This window comes from Oxyura jamaicensis, chromosome 3 (assembly GCF_011077185.1).
Source record: "Oxyura jamaicensis isolate SHBP4307 breed ruddy duck chromosome 3, BPBGC_Ojam_1.0, whole genome shotgun sequence".
Lineage (NCBI taxonomy): Eukaryota > Metazoa > Chordata > Aves > Anseriformes > Anatidae > Oxyura > Oxyura jamaicensis.
The window spans coordinates 87,297,419-87,322,064 of NC_048895.1; the positions used below are offsets into that span (position 1 = coordinate 87,297,419).

At 38.2% G+C, this 24,646-nt stretch overlaps 1 protein-coding gene across 38 annotated transcripts in view; it reads right to left on the reverse strand.

Moving 5' to 3' along the window:
* The window catches only part of RIMS1 (regulating synaptic membrane exocytosis 1), a 333,844-nt gene that overhangs the window by 158,150 nt on the left and 151,048 nt on the right, over positions 1 to 24,646 (reverse strand). For 35 of the 38 annotated variants that reach the window (XM_035322661.1, XM_035322703.1, XM_035322666.1 and 32 more), the window contains 3 exons: positions 17,076 to 17,129; positions 13,336 to 13,679; positions 10,138 to 11,009 (listed from right to left, as the gene is read on the reverse strand). In XM_035322661.1, the coding sequence (XP_035178552.1) occupies positions 10,138 to 11,009; positions 13,336 to 13,679; positions 17,076 to 17,129 (1,270 nt within the window). The remainder of the gene's footprint in view (positions 1 to 10,137; positions 11,010 to 13,335; positions 13,680 to 17,075; positions 17,130 to 24,646) is intronic. The other 3 variants (XM_035322664.1, XM_035322665.1, XM_035322684.1) reach the window with 2 other exon arrangements.

Sequence of the window (24,646 nt, forward strand, 5' to 3'; positions counted from 1 at the left end):
GTATGTCTGAGTTCCTTAATCTATGGAGAAAAAAAAAAAAAAAAAAAAAAAAAAAAAAAAAAAAAACTAGCATCTCCTCAGGCCGATCATTTTCATAATCCTCATTGACTGAAGAAGATCTACTGATAATCAAGACACAGAAAATAAATGCTGCACTGTCAGATCTACAGAGTACTGTCTTCTGGACTTCCTCTTGACCCTGGTATATAAAAATTAAACTGTGTGATGTATTTACTTTTCTTTATGATAAAGGCAGTACTTAAATTAACTTCCGATATCTATAAAGGATCTGCTAGATAGATCTTTTTTAAAGTCAGATCTTTTTTAAAGTCAGAGGTCCTCTTAAGTGAACCCCAACTCAAACTATTTGCTCAGCCGTTAAATTGCTAACCAAAGCCAGCAAAATGGTAACTGGTATGCAGGCACCAACTCCCTAATTTGCAGAGCAACAGTCTCAAAATACTCTTTGTGTTCCCAACTTTAACTGTCATCTCTAGCTGTTGTTTTAAAGTCTCCACAGCGGTAGATTTCTCCCAACTCTCATGCCCTGCAGCATGGTGGACATGGAAGATTTGCATTCAAAGTCTCCTCACCGTGTGGCGCAGGATAAGCAGGAATGAAGTGTTGGGATGACAAAGCTGCCTCTGGCAGCCATGCTCAGGTACAGGCTTGAGCTCACAGACCCGGATTGCTCAGATCAATTCAATGTTCCTTCCTGCAGGAAGAGAAGCCAAGCATACAATAACCTGTACCCGAGTTTACCTGCCCAAGGAGAAACCACAGCAAAAGCCAGCACCACCATCAAACTTGGGCTCCAGCAAATATAGGAGATCCAAGCTATGATGATAGTGTCATTACTGCTGCTGATTTGAGTCAGCCACAGCAGCTTAACAAAATTCCTTACCACAATTCCTTTTTTTCCCCCTTCCTTCCAACTTCTGCCTTTTCCCCTTTTTTTTCCCTCATTGCAAAAGTCAACGCGTGTTCAGAACTGATTCACGTACAGGCTGAGGCTGACAGGGTATACAGTCAGGGGTGAAAGATGCCTAGAGATCACTGGTTCCTTCTACTAAACCAGGTCAGGATGCCTCTGACAACTTAACCTCCATCCCCTTCCTTTCTTTCAGATTCCTCTCGTATCTGTTAATTCTAAAAATTTCAGATTTAAACCTACAAATTTGAGCTGTATGTGCTGACCTCATTTTGAAAGGCCTATTTCTATTGAATAGAATATTTTATTGCTTTTGACATTTTATATACCATCCAAACCAAAAAAAAAAACCCCACACATTTAAAGGTAGGGCTTAGCACTGAGCATGTTGTTTGTTTAAGCATTTGTTTAATGTTTAAGCCAGAAAATTCGTTCCTAATCATTATAACAATTTTCTAGGTCAAAGTAAGATTAGGCCCACCATAGTGCACACAACTGGTGTTCTGACAATAAGCCCCAAGTTAATACCACATTATTTGTTTTTTCTTGTTGTTGCTATTGTTTTAAAACAAGAAAAGGATGCTGACAGAGTGGAATTTTAAAGGAAACATTTGAAGAAAAGTCTAAATGTAAATGATGCATCTGTTTGTTAAAAAAACAGCTTCCTGGCAAAAATTAACATCTTCCTAAGTGTCTCCTTTTAGGAGCAGACATTCCCTAAGACTCCTCTGGCAGTGAGATTTAGAACTGGGTAACAGGAACAGATTAATCAACTTTTTGTACAGCTTGATCTGAAAGCATCTTGTCAGTGGTGAAGAGCCCAGGGCAGCACAAGTGGATCTATTCCGAAGTGTCCATTCCCATCCCTGTCCCCTGGGGGCTGTTCTGCCCTCCCACAAACTCTGCTCCAGCACTACTGCCGACTCCACGGGCCTGCCCCATGGGATATAACTAAACCCACCTAGGCATAGTGACAAGGCTCACTACATTTACATTAAAATTGGTAGAAACAGCAAATACCAGGAAGTTTTGAGAAGCTGCGTCTATTTAAATTTGGGTTTGTGAGTTGCTTTTATGTGGTTTGGTTTCATCTGTAAGTGCAAGTCATCCTTATCCTGTATTTTACGTAAAGCCAGAGAGCATAGAGATAAAATTGCCTGACATCTCAGGTGTTTGGATGTAAACTTGCACCTGTTTGCTGTGGAAGAGCTCTGGAACATGATGGTCAGGAAGCAGCATTAGACCTGAGTGACCCAAGGCTCTCTGGGGCACTGGAAAAAGCTGAGCAGCTCATGGCACTGCTCAGTATTCACTGCCTGAGTCAAGGATTTGCTCATCTGACAGTTCAGGCAAGGATCATATGAACACACTGCAGAGAGGTTAAAGCAAGCCAAATGCAAAAAAAAAAAAAAAAAAAAAAAAAAAAAGTTCCATCCCCCCTAACCAAAACCCTCGGGAGCCCCCGTTCAGGTCATGCAGTTCCCACCTGAGACATGGGAGCAGGCTGAGGCAACCCAACATTACGTCGAGCTGCTTTAGAATGGCATTTATCCTTCTCTGCTAACTGGGGGTTTTCCCTTTGCTAATAAGAGAGAAATTGTTTCCATAGAGTGTGACAGGTAAAAGTTAGATTTGACAGCTCCATCTAGTGGCTCACTGAGCACCATTTTGATGGTGAAGATTGTGTGGCCTAGTGGGTTAAAAAGAGCTGCTTGTGGTGCTTGCTTTTCCTCTGAGCAACACAAAAAATAATACTCTTAGCACCCAGCATTTTTTAACATCATCACATAACTAAAATAAAATAAAATAAAATAAAAACTTCATGAAAGTTTAATAAAGGTAAGCTCATAAAAGTAGGCATTTTTATGGATTTTAATTAATAGCTTGTTCATTCTATTTAGCTAATAAAATTTAATAAGAATAACACAATTTTAGAAATTGTTAATTTGAATTTACTTTTAAAGTTACATTCATACTTGAATTTATATTTCTGGTGAAAAGGTATCTGAACTTACATTTCCATTAATTCTAAAAAATACCAAGAACTTGGATACTTTAAAAAATAGATAAAACATCACTGCCAAGTTGCTTTAAATATATTTCTTTTTTTCCAATAATAAGAAGAGCTGATTATTGTTGAAGCTCATATTGCAGAGGAAAGGATTACCAAGTTGAGAACTATGTTGCAAAAGCTGGAAACTTAAATTCTGGAAATGAATGTATACAATTAAATAATGCATTTTAACGTGAGTTAAAATTAAATAAATGTGCTTCACTTCTCCTTGCTGCATGTCTGAAAGTGTTTTATCTTAAGTTACACATGCAACTAAAAGGTAGCCAAGCAGTAAAACCATTTTACTTTACTTATTTCTCTACTATACGTAGTTCCCATTAGTAACACCACATATACATTGTTAGGACCTATATGCAATCAATAACTTTAAGTAGCAAGAGTTAAGGAAATACTTAAATTCCTTACTGACCTGCATTTAGAACTGAGAAACCCAAGAAAACGAAGCTAGGCTTGGCCCAAATTAAGTGCATGATGCCCATGGAGTTAAACACCCTCTTGAGCCTGATGTCCGAGCACCAACCCACCCTCCTATACAGGCCACATCTGCATGTGGAAAGTTTAGATGAGCCGTGGTACCCCGTACTTGCAAAATGGACCTTTCTTAACTTGCAAAATGAACCAAGTTAGACCTGTCCAAATTTTCATTTAAGGTATGGCAAAGCCACTGCTCACAAAAGTAAAGTATGCTGATGATTACTTTTGTAAAATAGGGAATGATTTATTTACCTTGTTTCACAGGATTTTATTCTTCTCCAAAAAGGGAGACAGGTTCCCCAAACGGGTAGAAAGGAGCACGGGTCTGGATTTCAGTTTTGGTTTCTGGATTTCATTTTCTGGATTTCAGGTTAGAGTTCAAGCATTGTTTGGACAATGCTCTCAGACACATGATCTGGTTTTCATTTTTATTTTTGGGGTGGTCCTTTGGGGACTCTGGAGTTGGACTCGATGAACCTTGTGGGTCCCTTCCAACTTGGATATTCCGTAATTCTGTGAATTTACGATTTCATCCCTAAGACCTCTGACATGCTGCACAGATCTTGCACAGCTGTGCAGCTTTGGCAGACACAGCTTGCTTCATTTTTCACTCTAGGCTCTTACATCAAAAGAGTAACAGCAAATCCTTACCTGAAGTCCACATGAGCTTTATGGTATAGACAGAATATATGTGTATACAAATTACTCGGCAGACTTTTGTACAGCATAGCTCGGGGGAAAGGCTCTGGCTCTAACACACCACCATGTTTTAAGCCAGCTGAGTTGGACTGTGATTCATTGCCCAGCTGCATTTTGTGAAGTGCTCTGCAGCTACAGTTAGGACAGACTTTTCAAAACCTCTCAGTTCCCCTTAAAAAGTCCCTATAACCTGCATCACCTACTGCTCCTCTTGCACCTTCCCCTTACAGTGCAAGGTTTCTGAGTGGAAAAAAATATGGGGGCTGAATATTCCTGAGAATTGGTCTTCCATGTTAATAATAAAGAACAATAATGCCTTTCCAGGTTCCAGAGATGCAAGAAAAAACTCAGGACTTAACAGTTTTTGACATTCTTTTCTTCCATGTCCTATGTTCCAGAGGAACAGAGCAGCAGTCACCCTCTCTCTTCTCTCCAGCTTCTTTCCCATTCAAACCCTAGCTACGTCTCATCCCCAATCCTTTCCACCTTTCCGTATATATCATTTTTATAGACCTCTGGCCATTCTCACTGCTCTTCTGTGGAATCCTCCAGCTTGTTCATAACCCTCTTAAGGCAAACTAGCAGCAATGCTTTATTAGGATTTCAAAGGAGAATTCGGTCACACATCTGCTGTGACTCTGCCAGTTACATGGTTACAGATCTCACTCAAGCGTTGGATTTCCTGCCAACCACATGACTTTTTTTTCCACTCATGTTCAGCTTATTTCATTTGCATATGCATGCATGCACTTCACCTAATTGCAAGTACACAGATTTCTCACTGCCCGCCACTCACTTAACAAGCACTTACTTATAACTCCCTAAGCATTATAAATAATTTCAGTTACTAAAAAGTACTGAATATTAATAGCATTGAGTAAGACTGACACTGACTAGATTTCTGAAACTGGAGCTAGGTTATATTTTCTTTAAAATCTGAACCAGATGTAGATTTGAATTATTTCACAAGGACTAGAACATAAATTGGAACTAATTTCTCAGAACTAACAATGGCCCTAGGAAGGGTGTTTTATTTTATACAAAGTTAAAGCTCAGTCACGGTTCTAAACAAATCCAGCTCTCTTGAAAACTCCATGCCCAACTCTCCCAGTGAACAGATGTTAAAATATGCTAGCAGATGTTACAGTACGACTTGACTTGCCTACACTATAAAGTTAAAATACCTACACAAAACCACTCAGCTAAGAATGTTTAAAGCCAGCCTCCTCTTTTCCACAGCCTCTTACTGATGCTTTCCTTCAGTCCATTTATACACTCCACCACATGCCCTACTTCAGTTGCCAGTAGAAATACAGCACTGGAAGAAAGGGGCAGGGATTTGATTTCTGCTCTCCTTCCTCTGGGAGCACCCCCAAGCATAAAGCCCCAGTGCAGACTTCTCAAGACTGCAAGTACCCAAACTGAGTTTTACTGAGGTTTTTACCATTTCACCATCAGTATCTGGAGTATTAGGCATATTTCCAAGCCTTAACTGTGTAAACAAAATACACATTAAGGCAAATAGGTAAAACAAGTATGGAGAATGTAAAAGCATTAGCACATCTATTTACATTAAAGTACATGAGGAGTTTTCTGGATCTCCTCACATTGCCCCAACCTCCAGCACTACCTTCCACTTTCAAAGACTGCATGACTGAAGTTGAAAATACCCCTTATAACTACTACAGGATAAAAAGTTAAGTGCAGTTTTGTCTGGACACCAATCTACAAGTTCCACACAAATTCTTGTTTTCATAGTTGGAAGAAAATGTTTTTCTCCACAAATTTTCACCTAATCTAATTAGTACTCTTTGTTGGATGGCAGTAAGCAGAAGGTGTTCTCTGTTTTAAAGTGAGGTCTGGATTGCATTTGTAGTTGTCTGGTTTATGTTATTCCAGTAAGTTTTTGCAGTGAGTATAAATGTAACTCAGACTTTCTAAGAGAGTTCCTTTTGCCTTCCCAGGATGGTGCTGACACTGGAAACTCAGTCCACCTAATGCTCAACTACAACAGATTTTAGAATAAGGAGTCCTACAGCCTGTATTAATAATAAGAAGAAAATGATGAATCAGCAAACACTAATGATGTATTTTAAAGTATTTTTTAAAAGGACATTTGAGATGGCCTTTCGGATACTGCTAAACAGTACTTTCTCTAAACTTAAACATGGAAAAAGTGCTACATAAATTCTGGGGTCCTCCACCAAACAGACAAAATCTCATTGGATTTCCAAACACATTTATTTTTTTTGGAAGGAAAATATCTCCAGTGTTTACGACTTACTTTTAATAATTTTGAAGAAATATATATGAAATTGTTACAGTAAATAGCAAGTGATGTACTTGCTAAATTGCACATTCAGAGGGTTCAGAAGACAGGCTAATGCACAGAACATTCTGTGGAGAACTAAAGTACTTAAAAAACTGTGAAGTGCTTAGTAGATGTAAATAATTCAGTGGAGTAACATAAAGCAAAACACTCTCTCCACTGTCACATCCAACTAACCTCTAAAAGGAAAACCAAAACCTCTCCTTAACATGCATCAGGAAATAAATCTTACAGCTGAGTTCCTAAATTATTTCATTTAATACTGTTTGTAAGTTATCTATTACCTATGTCTTGTAAGAGAACAACCAAACACAAGGGTGAACTGTATTGCACACTTGTCCAAATGGCATACAAAAAAAAAAAAAAAAAGTCCTGAAGATTTGGTATTTACTGTACATTTCATATACTTTTGATTTATTTCAGTTGATTTCTCAATAAATCAAGACTGCCCAAATTAGCAAGTCTTTAACAGTCCTTCCAAGGTAGCCCTTCCTCAGAGAGGGGCTGGGCATCAGTTTAATGTTGGGTGGTCGTTTTGTGTTTGCATCTTTGGTGTGATTTGTTTTTTCCTTCACTTATAGAACTGTCTTTATCTTGACCTATGAATTCTCACGGTTGCGCTTTCATTCCTCTCCCTGATCCCACTGGGGTGAGAAGTGAGCAAATGGCTGGTGGGTGCTTAACTGCTGGCCAGGGTCAACCAACCACATCCATACAAAATGTTAATGCACTTATTTTCACATGATCACCTGAAAACTGAATTTAAGTTTTACCACTGAAAGGGAAAAAAAAAAAACCATGACGACCACACCTAGTCATAAGAAAAGAAATAATGGACATTTCCTGAACTCAATAGCCTAGTGTTACATGAACTGTATGCATCACAGATTTGATCATTCATCCAGTCTGTTCATATTATAGTATTTAGGAAAAAGCTAGCCTACGAGCATCTCATACAGTTAAACAAATTTGTTTCAAGCAAGTTGGCAACCTAGAAAAATGTAAAATAAAGCTTTGTCATTTACGAGTGTGCAGCTAGTAATTCTCTTCACAACAGGCTATTTGAACTACCAAGAGGACTTTTGTATTATTATTTTTTTTAATCATAACTGCTAAGGATTTGGCACTTGATCTATTATCAATTTCACCAGTTTTAGATGAGTTGCTCTCTGAAGGTGCTTCCCTTTCTTCACTGACTGAAGGTGAACATAATTATCTATTTTTGAGCTTAGTTCTTTATACATGCAGTAATTTTTAAGATTTTATATTGGTTTTCTTACAGATTCAGAACTGGTGAAAATGGTGGGCAGCCATCTAGGTAACCACGATGCAAAAAATAAATAAATAAATAAAATCTACCTCATATGTCATTTTTGGCTATTGCTTTTTCAACATTCTCAACCACCCTACCTATACCTTACATGTCTACATAACATCATTTTCTTTTAAACAGGTGTGAGCTGTTTTCCATAGAAAACTTATATTTTAGATGTTCAGTATAGAATTGAAAAGCTACAAAACACTATTATATTAACCTCAGGAAGCACATGATTATTACTCAGTTTCTGATTGTTTTTTATTGGCGGTCACTAAATGTGACAATTTTAAAATATTGGGTTTTATTGGTAAGGTTGTTCAAAATAAAAAAATATATATATTTGCAATAATTCTATATTTCTCACTCCATTTATATTACTTTGGCACCAGATTTCTAACTGAGCTGATATTTAGATGAGAGGATGCTCTGCTGGGCTTGTATACTAAAGCACTACAACTACAGACCTGTGCAGTATCTCTCAAATTACAAGCAAAGCACTTAAGGAATGGTGTGTGAAATTCTGCTTGTAATGATGCTGGTAAATCACAGGGGATGGGATTCTGATCTCAGTTAAAATAGGACTGCTTTTTAATACATTTTTAAAACACTATATTCTTTACTGTGGTATTTTATCTTTTAAGGTATTGAAGGATTTCTAAAATATTTTCTTAGGTAATAAATTTTTCTGCCTTTCCATTTGTTCTTACAAAATACTGCATATTATATCAAGTATTGATGAAAATTTAATTCTAAAAATAGGTAATTGGATATTTTACTACCGAAAACTGCATTCACATTGCCTAGCTCTTCTTCTGTACTACTTCAAAGGCTTTCCGCTTTTTCCTTGTCATAGCTAACAAATGAATAGATATTTTTCTGGAATTAATGTATTGCATACCAACACACACACATACACATATATATATATATTCAGGAACCTCCGAGGGTCCCTTGATCAAACCCCTTTGCTTAAAATAGAGTCAGCTAGAGCAGGTTGCTCAGGATCTTCTCTACTTAGATTTTGAGCATCTCCAAGGATGGAGATTCCACAAAATTTCTGACCACTTTTCAAAGCCAAAAAGTTTGTGTTTTTTTTTTGGTTGGTTGGTTGTTTTTTGTTTTTCCTTTGAAGTGGAATCTTGAACAAGATTCCAGGGACACAGTCACCACCCTTCCTTAAAAATGAGCAGAAAAGCAATCTTCCATATTTTGAATGGAAAAAAAAATGTGCTTAGGAAGTTAAACAGCTATTCAGATGGGGTAGGAGATAAATGTTGACTCCTTATATGCGTACATAGAGCTTCAGGGGATGTCAGGAGACTGCAACATCAGATAAAGACAGACAGATTAACATATCTGAATCAAAGACATGTCTGGAAACACTGCCAGGAAATAAAAGGTAATGCAGACAAGCCATTGGCATTCTGAGTATGAACACCTGCAAAAATCTTTCAAGTTACAAAACAGATAATTAAATTAAAGAGCTAAAAGCTACTTCCAAAGACAGAGAAAGCATTCAGCACAATGCAATGCCACTTACAGACAAGTTACAGTTATAAGGCAGTAATTTACCACGCTCTTTCTTGGTGATGCTTATTTTATCTGCTCACCATTCATGAATTTGATTAACTTCTTTGGCAAGAACAAAAGCTTTGTTTAAAAGCACAGAGGGTACTACACTGCTGAGTGTTACCATGAACAGATAAACTCAAGTAACAGAATGTAAACATACTTGTAAAGTTGGGAGTAAAGTCATCTAGACAATAGGTTAGGCAATTCTCATTTCTGTCCTATATAACTCTCTTTGCCCTATGCCCTATCATTGTTAACAAAGTAAGAGATCTTTGATATTTTATTAATATAGTAAAATGTAGCATAACTTAAGACTGAGGTATTATGACTCTTTATAATGGTCTCCTCAGATTGTTACAGAACTCACTTTCAATTTCCATTGATTCACATAAAATTATTCCGCATTCAGACAAAAGGATGAAGCAATGACCAAGCATACAGATGTCATCAAGAGAATATACTAGAACTCAAACTCTTAACAGGTCTGGTGAAAGAGGGAAGAGAGTGAGAAAAACTCAACAGTTCATGTTACTTTTAATCATTTTGTCCGAGAATGCAAAAGGAAACATTGCAAACCAAATGTGAACAAGTACGAGACTTTGCAGCTGGAAATAAAAGGGGGGGGGGGGGGGGGAAGGAGAAACAAAGGGGTATGTTCAAAAATCAGGCAAAAGAGATTAAAATACAGATTTTTTTCCCAAAACCATGGCCATGTGCATAATATACATAAAGGTCCTTACCTTTTTCACTGACACTTTCACTTTCTATCTCCACATCTTCACAGCTAGTATATTCTGGTGTTGATGCCCCTTCTTCCTCTGAGCTACTAACTGACATCTGCCTTTTCTTTCCGCCTCTTTTTGCTCTATGAGGCTTTGGAGGGGATGGCCGCACTGATTCCGACTGGTCAGAGCTAAGGGAATCATTCCTTAGCATGGTCTCCATTTTCTCCCGCTTTGCTTTTCGCATGAGAATAGCAGAGCTAGGATCAAGGCGGCTCTGTTTTTTAAAGGAATCGTGGTTCTTGTACTCTACGTGTTCTATAGGAACTGGACTATGCCTGGGAGTTGGTGGACTATGATTAGTTAATTGTTTAGAAACAGAAATTCTTACATCACCTGTTCTGTCTATAGAGTACGACCTCTGAGTTTCCACAAGAGATTTTCTGTCCTGAGTTCCCTGTAATTGTGAGCGTTTTCCTAAGTTATTCTCAGGTACCTCCGCTTCCTCCATTTCTGTGTGAGGCAAAGCTACATCGCTGTGTCTTCTCTCATGCCGTGCTTTAGAAACTTTGGCATGCATGCGCATCTGCTGTTCTTCCGGATGGGGTTTTACAGGATATCTTGCCAGATTGGGGTCACTCCTGTATCGAGTATGGTATTCATCTTCCTTCCTTTGTTTTTCATCATCAGGCACTTTGCCTTCCTCAAGTTTTTCTGGCAAGTCTGGATAGTCCTGTGACTTCCCTTTCTCCAGCCTTCTACTTTCGTGCCTTTCTTTACGTTCCCTGTCATCTGCTGGTCCTTCTTTTTGTACTGAGGATTTTGGCACACGCTTACGCTCACTCTTTACACCTTTGCCATTCTGGTCTGAAGCCAGTAGCGTCTTCTTCCTATAATGAAAAGGGTACAGTAATTTGAAGAATTTAAGGCACAACAGAAATACTTGTGTAAAATCCTGTAGTAAATAAATTATTACCTGAGAAAAGCCACAGCAAAATGTACAGAAAGGTACTTAATCCATTAATGAATCCTTTAATCTATTAATCCTATCAACACTAGTTTTATTCGTCAATAGCAAACAATGTCTAGACTGAACTTTGATAAAAACAAGTCACAGACAGTCCAATTAATTAGTAAAATCACAAAGAACACTACAATGGATAAATGTAGATAAATGTAGATAAAAATAATTTACCCACACAAGTAGCTAAAGACACAACTTTATCTTTGTAGTAACTGCAGCACTGTGACAGAGTATAGGAGTATGTTCTCCATTTTTCTGGCAGCAGTCATGAGAGATGAGGGTTACAGACTACCCACAAATAACACCATTAACTTCAAGCACCCTGACACTATAAATATAAATAAAATGGAATATCTCCCACAACAGCAGTACAAAATAATAACAACAACAATAATAATACCAAAACTGCAAGAGAATATGCCAGAAACAATAATATTTGACCTAGTTTGCTCTATCTTATTCAAACTCTAAAACAAATTGCCCATTTCATAAGCATATAAAAAAAAGCAAACTAACTCTTTGAGATAAATTAATGACATTCTTTTCTGTACTACCAAAACAAGATGAAAAATTTAACTTATTCGTCTATATAACAAAAGTCCAAAATAATGAATAATGAATCTGCATAAAAAATATGATCTTTTCTCCTTATTCTTCCACTTCGGATGAATAAAAAGACAAAGAATCGTAAAATCCATAAAACGTCTTTTCTCTCTCATCATTCCAGTTGCCCTTGGAATATACCAGTTCACAATTTAATCAGTTGTTTTTGAAGAAGGCTGAACACAGCTATACACTGTAATTTGGATGAACCCACACCAGGACAAAGCCACAAGGACTGACTTTGTGGCACTGAATCTTCCCTTCCACATTGATACATCTTTGGATCACAGATTTTCACAGATGTAGACATCTGCAGACAGGTGGGACAGTCCAAGTTGGATATGATCCAAGTTAAGCCCTTCTCCTTTTTCTTCCATCATCTTCTTCCTGAGTTGTTGGCAATACATTGGCTCTCCATAGATGCTCTCCATTCAGAACATCTTGGTCTTCATTTGAAAGTGTCAGTGACATGCAGAGAACATTGCTATTGCTTAATTAATATAACCATTTAATTTTTGGACAGCAAAGCAGAAAGAGAAAGCACTTTGCTGCCTTAAAAGTGTCCTTCAGATGACTGCTCTGGGGCCCTTCTCAACACTGAGGACAGAAGTTAACAGAATCACAGAAGGTCATCAGGTGTCGGTTTCCTCTTTACCTATGCATAAGATTAGCATGAGTTCTGCTCCTGTTAAACCAATACAGACCTTATCCACACAACAGGGTACTAGCCATTCTTCCTCAATCATTTTCAGCTTCAATATCTATGGAAAGAAAGATCAGTTGTTCTGGACAAGAGGGAATCTTCTACAGCAGACTCTTGCCACATGCCCCCTCCTTGACTGCTGTCATCTGGCAGTCAGCAGCCAAAAGAGCAACTGATTCATCACATTATCCTCTCTTGATTTGCCACTCTTTGCCAGTTCACTACAGTGAACACAGCTCAGGAATTGATTCATTTAGTCACTCGAAATAAAATTGTTTGCTTCCGGCTGGTTTTAGTTTTGCATGCAACTTGCTCTGATTTCAAGATGGTGCAATTACCGTTCTGCGTGGATGTTTACTTTGCATATGTGAACGAGCTCTTTCACTATTTCCTGTTTTATTATCATTGATAAAAAATATAACAAACAAGGATATCTGACAGACCTCCACAGGGATGTTTTTTTTTGCTTTCTTGTTTTTTTTGTCTGTCTGTTTTTTACCTCTACTAGATTGTTTCATCAAGTTAAAGGTTTCCTCTCTGTTTAAGAACTTTGAAACACCAGCAAAGTTTATAACTTCAAAGCAACCCATAATTCAATGTTAAAAGTATATGACATCTGAAATATCATATGACATATGACATATGAAATATCCTTAAATAGCAATTGTTTAGCTTCTCTCCCATCTTTCCCCCCCATTTGTGTTGTTCAGCCCAAAACACATGCTTCAGATGATGTATTTGCTAATGTACGCTTCCTTGGTAAGTAAATCAATTCATTATTTGTTTTTGAATGGCTCTAGACACACACACAGTCCTGAAAGCCCCATGTAATATTACGGCACCAGCATCTATAGGTACAAGGCTCTGCAAAGACAGAAAGCTTTACCTCTCTCTTGGAGGTTCACTTCTAGACCTTGATGAAACTTGCTTTTGGTCCAGGCCCATAGCTGGCTGCGACACTTCTGCTCCTTTCCTCCGGTCAGACTGCACGCTGGAAGGAGTGATCTCCTGTGGTGAGGCAGTTGCTGTGCTTAAAGGAGTCTGTGACCTCGATCTCTCTTGGAGCCTTGCTTTCTTTTCTCTCGGTACATCGGAACTCGCACCAGTCGCCGTGTCACTCAGTGTTCCGTCCTGGCTGGGTGACGGCTGCGGTCCACTTCCAAAAAACCACGCTCCAGATTTTGTTAGGATTTCTTGTTGCTTTCGACATAAATTGCATACCCACATAACCTAGTTGAAGACAACAAGAAGAGTCAGTGCAGCTACCCCTCAGCCCCTGAAACGCATGCTCATTCTGCCGCGGTCAGCTACGACCTCTCGTTTCCTCTATTTGTGCTCATGCCAGTGCTCAAACATGCTTCTCAAAGCGCTACCTGCACTGGCTAGAGCCAAGCATCCTACAGGCACATGCTATGCGAGCTTCTCCAAAATGTGCTGTCAATATACGTCAGCCCTACCTGGAGCAACCCCCCCCCCCACCCCCAGCCCAGCCCAGCCCTAGCTCTCTCGAGAAGAACCAGGGGCGACATGACCAGCGCTGCTGCTGATGTTCATGTGGCTGGTGGGGGGCTGGCTGGCTTGCTGGCTGTGGTGAGCGTCACTGTCAGGAAAAGCCTACCAGGCTGGATCAGCCTTGGACATGGGTGGCAGAGTTCTGCCCAGCTGCTGGTCCCTCCACTGCCACAGGAAGCTGATGTGGTATTTTTCCCTTTATTTTTATCTCATACAACATAAATCAACATTAACCCTGTAAATAAATTTGGTGTTTACTGCACACACGTTTAGCTACATCCACAACTACTTACCGAAGATGTAAGGTAGGACATACAGAAACCTACTGACAGAGAACTAGATGCAGCAATAAAGAGAAGGTAGTAGTATCATATTTTCTACCACTTGAAAATGATTAAATACCATCTCTCTAAGCAATAGCAATAAATATTAAATAAACAAACATGTGTCCCTGACAATCACAATTAAGCTGAGTTCACAAGTCATGCTTCTCAGGAGTATTATTTTTCCAAGTTCCAGATACATGGATAAACAGGAGCACATACACAATAAAGCAAGACTCTACATTTCGAGTCTGTACACTGCATACAGTGTACAACGCAGTCTGAAGTACGGGAGTACCTCACCAGGGAAGAATAAAAGGTTAATAAAAAGACTAAAGCATGTGAATACTTTTTAAATTTGAGACAAAGACAAAAAGAGTTTTTGAGGCAGAAGAACAAAGACAAAATACATGAAAAATACATGAGGTAGGAATTTGTCAGAAATAAAAAGAGATGAGAGGAAAAAAGGTTGAAAACTAACAAGGAAAATGGAAAAGAAAAGCTTTGAGTTTAATGTGGAAAGAACTAAAAGAATGGGTAAAACTCTAAAGTAAGAGGGTAAGGATGACAAATGTTGGAATGAAAAATATCCTTAAATTATTTTGTGTCAACACAGGAATGAAACGACAGTGGTAAAATGATACAACACTTAACATGGAAAGGAACAGGAAACAGCCACTACATGGAAGAAACTGCAACAGGACATAGATCTGGCAGTGAGCTCTTATTCTCTGGCACAGGGAGGATGCGCGTGCCTTCTGTGGTGACATTAAAAATTTAGGCATGTAACATATTTAGCATAATTTAGATTAATTTCAAATACCCTAGAAGAAACTGGCCTTTTAGGTCTCAAGAATACATCAGAACTTCCAGCACCATTTCTCCACTGTCTGACCAAAACACTGAGAAGACAGAAAACTCTTTTCCTTGTATCTGGACTCTGCCTTTATTGAAAAAAAAAAAAAAAAATAACCAAAAGCTACAATTATTCCAGCAGTGGCACAAACATGTCTTATGTTAAAGATACAGAGATAGCCCTCAGTAGGACAAAAGGAACTGCAGCTTCTTCAAAATAAACACTAGTCCCTTAAGCAAAAATCCCTTGATTACAAAATTTCACATTTCCTTCATCTACTACACATCTCAAAACAGCAATTCAGTTTATCAGTTTATCTGTTCTAATAAAATAATTTCAGTCTATCTGATATTATCATTACAGGTATTTAAAATACCATCAAGACTAAAAAGAAAAAGAACCCACATGATTAAATGCCTTTATAGACTCTGACACAGCACCTCATTAGACAGCAAGAGTGTGCATGCATATGGGTTTGTGTATAAAATTTATATCAGTGCTATAAACCAGTGTCATTAATCAAAAATATGTCATTGCCTATATTTTACTAGCCTACAGGGAAAGTTGAAAAAAGAATTAATAAATATTAAATAAAGCGAGGCTTGCTTAAAGGAAGGATCAAAAATATTAAAGGAAAATTGAAATATTCCAACTATTTAATATATGTGCTTATGTATGCAAGCACTTTAAAGGAGTAAAAATGGTCACAGACTTCATTTACAATTTTAATGTATTTGATCACTTAAAATATGTATAAAGTATGCAATAACTGTCAAAAATTTACTGTTAATTTTCATAATCACATTTGATATTGTAATTAGTTTTATGCGAAATACTATAAAATCCAAACAAATAGGAATAGCTAATGCACAGATAGACATGGGTAAATACAGAATACAGAAAAAAAGTACTAGATGCGTAAATACAAAAAAAAATACTCTCACAGCTGTCTTTAAACACTGCAGTTTGGACACAAAATACATACCGATCACCACAGACAGCACACGTAGGAAATCTGCATTATACTCACACAGAAGCTACACTACCACCTCTGTTTAGGATTCTCTTCAGGACTTAATAAATGCTACGTTTGCCTTGAGATATATGCAGTCCAAAAGGAAAAATAATAAAAGCTTTTCTTTAAAAGGAAAGAAAAACAAAAACTTGAAGTGACATAACAGTTTCAGTGATAAAACTGTATACCGAACAACATTTTTAGAGATAAAAACTGTATATTGAAAAGCATTTTTAGAGAAGTATGTGGAGCAAGCAATTTAGCAGCATGCAGGAATTATATCCTGATTGAATATACTGGGATGTGGTCCAAACTAATCTAAACGAAAGCAGGTCTGTGTAATAACTTATCTTAACAATCCACAGATGTTAGGCAACCAAACAAATGCTCTGATGAAGGATTACAGTTCTCTAATGTTGCTTCTGGGCCTCTGTGCGATGCATCAGTAAAATGAAGGGTGTTAGACAATTTTCCTCCGGCCTGTCACGTCAAAAATAGTTTGTTTACTCTTTTCCGGATGGCAAGCTCTGATGCAGCACTACAGTAGGTCATTCAAGACATCCATAGTCTGGTTGCTTTGTTATTGAGTGTGCTTCTGGCTTACTGCATCCTCTCATAAATCAACACACATCCATCCGCACATGAAGCTATTTAAGTGAACCAAGAAAGGGGTGCTCCTCATTCAAAGGCATGGCTCGGGAAAACTGTGCACAGCATAGCAAAGGGTTCTAGGTTTTACCGCTACGGAACAAAAACAAGGTGGCACATACAGGACTCAGCAGAGGTGGGTCAACAGTTCCCACACAGATTCACATAGAAAACTTTACAGGCTGCGTGAAAACATGCTAGAAGGGTTCCATGCTTGCCTTCAAGTGGAATAGGGGAATGTCATTCACAGGAAAAGTATTCCTCAAACTTACTCTTACAGGTACTGCTGAATGTGATCCACAATGAGTAGGAACAGTATTCCTGTACTAACACAACATGAAATTCCAACTTGAAAGAGCCCGTAGTAAATAATATATACAACTATACACACAGAGAAATAGAGCATTTTTTTAAAAAAAGTTACAGCAATAAGAATACATCTTTATGATTAATATTCCAAAACTGTAGGTTAGAATTAAGAAGAGCTTTCTTTTCTTTTTCTAATTTGTAGTCTTCCTTCCAAACATGCACCGGGAGGCTAAAGTCATGTTAGAGGGGAAAAAACTTTATATCAAATTTGTGTGACAGATGCCAGGCTAAACTCCTGCTTGAAGTCAAAGCAAGCTCCCCAAATCCCCACGCCCAGAGACTTAGGAGGCTTCATTATGAGCACATTCCTTCACCCTCCATGAATTCAGAAATGGCACACGCACATTTGCACTGCCTCCCATGCATTCTGCTTCATCTACACGCAAGAAATTAACAAGTGTATTAATGCAGCAGATACAAAGTTATGTGAGCAGTTCCTTACAGAACCTTTATGCTATCCTAATTATTTCATTTCTGAAGGGTGTCTACACAGTGTCTGTTCCATCTATTGCTTTCATTGATTTTCCTTTAGCCGCTTTCTTCTATGCACTTCCAGAAGACACTAGTTCTTTCGAGCAGATCTAATTAGGCAGAGCCTCTTCTCTGCTAGAGACACCATTAACTTCAGCAGAGCTCTGCCTCCATCCTACTTGTTATTGCTTGAAAGTCAGAGGGAAGGAATGTTATCAATTTTATCTTATGAAACTTTTCATTCATAGAATTAAGTTAGAATACTTATCACTTCATTTTTCTGAGGTAACATAAAAGATGCAGCAAACCATGAAATCCGTAAATAGCATTGCATTTATCTCCTACTGTATCAAAATGAATTATGTAATAAAACACTAGCTAAAGATGTCATGATTGCTTCACTCCATGAAAATATAAATAAATGAGGCTGAAAATCTACTTGAATCCTTACATTCAAAAGTCCAAAATCTAAATAAGCAAACAACTCTATCTTCCTAAAGAAAATGTGCTTGTGAAACCAAGTTTTCATTAGACGCATTTTAAAAAATGATATAGACAACTGAGCTCATGCAACGCCTCCCAATCACCAAAAGGGAATGTCTTCTCACCACCTTTCTCCCTCCTCTGTTGCTGTTCTTTCTTCCTGTTCTGGTTTGTCCTCTCCCTTCCTTTTTCCAAGCCTCATGATACCACATGCTCCATTGTATCCTCTCCTTTAATTGTCAGGTCCCAAGGACCAGCTGAACTTGAAAATGTAGTAGAAAATCATCTGCATTTTTTTAATCGGGTTCACTTTTTTGTCACATCCATTTTTCTCATGAAGGGATACAATGATTTTGAAATGATATGAAATTATGTGACCAGGAACAGAGGCAAATGGGGGAAAGATATTTCCTCAAAAGCAGTGGCTCGCTGTCTCTTATAAAACTACATCTTGGAAGGACACAAATACCAGCTAACTACAATTGCACAGGAACCTTTCTGAGCACTGAAGCCAAATGACATGAAATGACCTGCACCTACACTAGGATCTCTGCTATGCTTCAAAGCATGGTGGCTGCATACAAACTGCCTCCTGGAGATGAGATGTGGAACACCACAGCTCCCAAAGCACCAGGAAAAAATGATGAGAAAGAGCTAGTAGGCACGTGACCAAAAGCATGCCACGCAGTCTTTTGTCAGTTTACCAGTTCAGCTACTCCAGCATCCAGGAGCAGACCCAGATTATGCTTAATTTGTCAGTACAGCCGTAGCCTAGGAATCTAGGTCCTGCTTTTGCTGAAGCCTCTCCTCTGGAACAAGAGAGAAGGGAGGGGAGTGCTTTGTCCACATTGATGCTTATCAGACATAAGGGGTTCGGCCACTTCAGGCCTGTGATGTATAGCCATATTAGCACTCTCTGTCTTCCACTCCTGTGCAGAGCAGATTTCCTTCATAACTTAGGATTTCAGCTTAATATTTTTATCCCAGCTTGCCAAGAAAATGAGGTTTACGCTAACAGCGGATTGGTTTCTTCCCCCTATCCTCCCCATACCCTCCAATAATACTTTAACCCAGTGGACAAATGCAATTAAATTTTGCACAGGCACAGAAGTTTTCACAGGATTTTAAGTTTTGCAGAAAGGCAGTTTTGTAAATGCCCTGTAAACATTTCATTAGTGCTGACTTTTACAAGCAGTACAGAATGTATATTCGAATGATACCTTAAGACATGCTCACAGGAAAAGAGGTATCTTGTAATCTCAAAGTATGCGTTGTCACTCAAATGTTTGACAGACAGCATCCACAAGGTAGGTTTAAAAGCCCACCTCACCTGAATTTTTCACTTATACTAGAGAGAGCATTTTATATTCTTCTGCTTGCATATCATACTTAACTGAGATGTTAACTTTTCAAATCAAACCCTATGCATACTATTAAGGATGACAGGAAGATTTCTGCTTTTACATGGAAGTGCCTATTGGCATGGCAGGTATTTAAGTTTCCATTACTGTCAATGGATATCTAGTCAATACAGTCAACACAGTCAACAGGATCCAATAAGAAGACATTCAACTCTCAAGCAGGCACACAAATAAAATGAAACATTGCAACTAATGGTAGGCTTGTGCCACTAGAGGTAAGTCAGCATATCCCACCTGGCTGCTATGTGCCAATTAAGAGGTCAGAAGCCTGCCACAGGAGTTATTTCACACCTACCAGCCATTTGCATACTTGTCATGTGCCACGGAGCATGAAAAATGGCATCAAATGCCTACTTTTAGGCAACTGAATCCCAAATGAGTCTTAAAAATCATATTCATGGCCAATGTTTCTAAATCCAGAGTTACAAACTGCCCATAGAAAGATGCAGAAAATGTGCAGTGAAACAATAATTCTAGTTAACTAAAAGTCTTTTTTTATGTCAGTTTTGATGACACTGCTCCCAGTAACAGCATTAGTAGTCATTTTAAAATTAAAAATAAAATAAAATAAAAACAATCAATTTTTTACACATGCCTTGCTGCCAAAATCTCTCAGATACAGCTGCCAATCTTTCAGAAAGCTCATGACAACTTCCACAAAAATTAAACATTCTCTAGAATAATCCCGCCGTAAACTGAGTGTTGGAAGCAATAATATCAGGCAATGACAAAGTTACCATATGAAACAGTATCTCTAAAATAGCACACCTCCAGGTTCCAGTCAGTATCACAATGTACTTCTCTGAGAATACCTTTAGAGGTCAAGTGAGAAAGAAACCAATATTGGCTAGCGGAAAAGTCGGGGGTTTTGTCTAAAAATCCACACCTCCACATTTACATACAATAGCTTGAAATTGTCCCTCCCTGCAAATAAATCTGTTAAAATTGTGGTCTTGTGCAGCAAAACTAGAGCTTGGACAAATCCATGAAATCTTGGATGTGAACTTCCTTGCAGCACTGACAAAAGAGACTACCATGCCAGGAGAAGAGAGTGGAGGAAGAAAGGGACACATGTCCTGTCTGGTTAAAAGTCAAAGGGGCTCAGAACTCTTTAATTGTTTGGGCTGACATCATTTGGGCTTAAGGATTTCATTTTTTGAAACAAAGAATAACCCTCAAGAAAAGTATAAGGAGTGTCAGACAGTATAGGCATTATTTATCCATGGATCACAATAAGGCTTACACCACTTTCTTTTTTTTGAAACTCAACAATCTGAAACACCCCAGTGCTTTAATTCCTCCGCAGTTCCTGTGGTTAACCTTACCCCTTGTAAATAAATTTGCTACGCTCACTCCTTCCTTACTCATCCACACTATCCAGTTTCACCCTTGGTATTTTCACTTCCTCGGTAACTGGAGAATTCTAAGCAATAATCATCGATTTGGAAAGCTCTGTCTGCACTTACTCTCTTTCCTCACCAATCAATCAGCTTGTTTCTCAACTTTGTTTCTCTTGCCTGAATTAACATCAATTTCTTAATTTATTTTTTATAAAGTAGTAGCCATAATTTGCTAGTCAAATTTTACATACCAATCCCTTTGTTGTAGATCATTAGAATACACTAGAAATCATGATCTCATTGATCATTTTTGAACAATTTTTCTAACTCTCTTAAAAATAACTAAATGTTTTTCTTAACTATTTGAACATTTGGCTGTCTTGATGAGCCACGAAAGCATCAACTGTACTCCTCTTAATCACTTCATGGTTTCCACAGTTACAGATATATATGGAACATAGGAATAATTTAAAATAACAGTGTTCTAACAAAATAAGGTAAATGCCGTGAAACAGCTTACAGCTAGGACTTGTATCAAATTTCAGTTTCATTCAAAAAGCATAGAGAACTCACCAGAAGCTTTGCACTCCATTTATCCACTTACATTTTAACAAACTATAATAAAATTATACAAATGCACACAATTAGACTGTCCTTAATACTGCTTGCATGCAGAAGCTTGCACTACAACATCATTATTTCTCTTTCTATACTACTCTTTTATACAAATTTTTATACAAATATTTGTTTATAGAAACTGTCAGAAAGAGAGGCAAAAGAGAACTTTTGTACAGAATGAAAAATTATGACAAAAGAGTTTGGAAATGCATAGATGTAAAGAAGTTGTAAAGAAGGCTAGTCAAAATAGAAACAGAGGTAAACTGCAGAGAACTCCTGAAGCCAAGGAAAGCCCCTGGAAGGAGTAGTGAGTGGGTAAACTGACTGAGCTCACAGGTGACTTGATAGGCATGAACTCAATTTTCATTTTGTAATCTCAAACTCAAAGAAAACTAAACATAATATTATGGACTCCCCATCTTTGGAGACTTTCAAACCCCAACAGTACGTGGCCCTGGCAACCTAACCTTCTTGGCCCTGCTCTGAGCAAGGATTTGGACTAGACGAACTCCAGAGGCCCCTCCCAGCATCTAACATTCTGAGAACCTGTATGAAATAAATCACTGAGAAATTAACATAATGTCACACTGTTGTTCTACAACTACATTAACTATTACTATGCTTGCAATACGTCCCTGCTAGAAGACCTGCCTTTCTTTTGCCTCACTGTCTTCATAGGCTTCTGCCTTAAAAGCAAACAGTGCAGAAAATCTGAAAAGTTCTGAGTTGGAGAGGCACTGTACTTACACAAGGGGCAATGCAAAGTGATAAACTGACCTATTGTCTTCTAGTAGCATATGACAGTCTATAAACATAACTACTTCCTTCAGCTAGCCTGTAGCTTAAGACTACCACCACCAATGTTGGTGGAGTGACTGGGTACTTGAATGCTTCCAGTATGAGTTACCAAAAAACAATTTGCCTTACATTTATCTCATATATATGCAGCTCCAGAAATTTCAGAGGTTAAGTTTCTTTATCCTGTCTTGAAGTAAGATCTTAACAGCTGGAAGTTTTCCTCTAAAATCAAGAGTGTCTGTCTAAAACCTGTATTAGGGGTTCCCAACCTGTGCAATCAGTGTCACTATTGAGTTACTCAGAAGAACATTGGCCTTGAAAGCCACTAGGAGCATAGGATGAGTTGGAGATCTGTTCTGGGCACTTCTGACTGCAGGGACAATTCAGGGGAAAGAACAATGAACACAGCAAAATTTACAGAGACCGTTTGGATCTATAGGAGGACACAGTGGAGCTGAGCTATGCAGGCATGATGTAGAAATCAAGGGTGTGTAGAAAACACTGGCTGTGAAAATAGGAAGGCAACAGAGAATGTCTGGCAGTCAAGGAGTATTCCCGGTGGGAATACTTCATGAGCTAAATAGACAATCAGAGTGACAGTTACAACAGGACATAGATTTTTTTCTTTTCAAAGATGACATGACAGTAACTACCTGCCAAGGGAATGTGAGGGAGCATGTGCAGTGCATTCAGATCTGTCAATCCAAACAAATGCCCAAACGCATTCTTGATGAGAGGAGAAGCAGCAAGTTTTTGACATACTACAAGGTAATTTCGTTGTAATCATCTCTGCTGTGCAGCTTGACAGAGGCTTTCTCTGACCACTTTGATTATCAACCCTTCTACACACTTGTCTTGCCAGGAAGAGAGCTGGATCAGCTCTACTTACCTAGAATTTTCCTTCTGCTCCCTACCAAATCGTGTGTTGGGAAACTGACTGCTGAGTTTTGCTTAGAGCTCACACATTCCCAGTTCCAGAAGAAGCCTAGAATAAAGCTGTCAGAGCCTTACAACCTGTCTGTGAATGCAGGCCTCCAACACACGTGATTCAGTGAAGGAGAAGGTGTCAACAAGGTATGTTTCCTCCTGCACCAGGGACAACTGGTGGTCTCGCCGCTCTCCTGAGTCTGAGAGCGAAGAAAGATGTGTAATTCTCCCTGGTTGACCTGTTACAGATACTTTTTCATATCACATACAGTTACAATAATAAACACAATCCAGATAAGCCTGGAAATGTAAGCTTAGATAAATGAAATTATGACAGACATCTACCAGTTCAGTCCTTCATGCTTTAACTTTTTTTTTTTTTTAAGCAAGCACATTCTTAGTGAAAGAGTAAATTTGTATTATATGACTGTGCATTATTTTCATATTATTCATATACAGTCTTCAGAAATAAAAAAAAAAAAAACAAAACAAAACAAAAAAAAACAACACCAAGGTCAAAATATAACTACACAGAAATTTGGGGTTGTTAAGCATTATGTGATACCTACTTATAAACGAGTATTTTGCAACAGTTAGAACTGCCCAGTAAGGGTTTTGACACAGCACAAAGTAGGCTTATGCCCTACACAATAAACACATTTACAGTCTATCCCAGACTCACACTTAGGTTTCTGTCTTTCTTCATACAATTAAAAATACTTGAGCTTTATTTTTATGCTTGTAAATGCATGGAATGCTTATATTACAGCAGGCATATTTTTCCCCACTTTTCCATCACTGAACTTCTCATATGTTCATAACAGCTATTTTAAAACAAACATGCACATTTTTGTGCAACATTCTGCCTTACACAGACCTGACCTCCACTTATCTGACTACCCTGACAAACCCCAACATACCATATGAGCTGGTTCAACATGTTATTTGCAGTTGCAGCCTTACCACAAGAATGATAAAGTTTCGGGTTTTTGGATTTTATTTTTATTTAGTTAGTTTTTACATTTCATCTTTGTTGATCCTACCTTCTGGGATGTCCATGGTCCTTTCTCTTAATTCTCCCACCTCTCGCTCCAGGTGCAGAGTATGAAGCTAAGTTGGTTAAGTCTGTGCTATCTGTGCTATCAAGCTCGAGCACAAAGGAATCTCAGTAAATCTGGGATGGAAGATTTGAGGAAGGGGAAGAGAGAATATCAGTGTTCTACAGCAAATTTGAGTGGATATCTAAGAGTAAAAAAAATGGGGAAAAACAATGTTTTTGGTAAGGAAAACTGTAGATTTTTAGGATAGTAAAGACTACAGGGTGACTGAGAAAGGGATACACAACTTTGAGTTTGAATATGGAAGATTAAGAAGACAAAAAGGAAAACAGGGCAGGAAAATGCAGTAGGAGTTTCG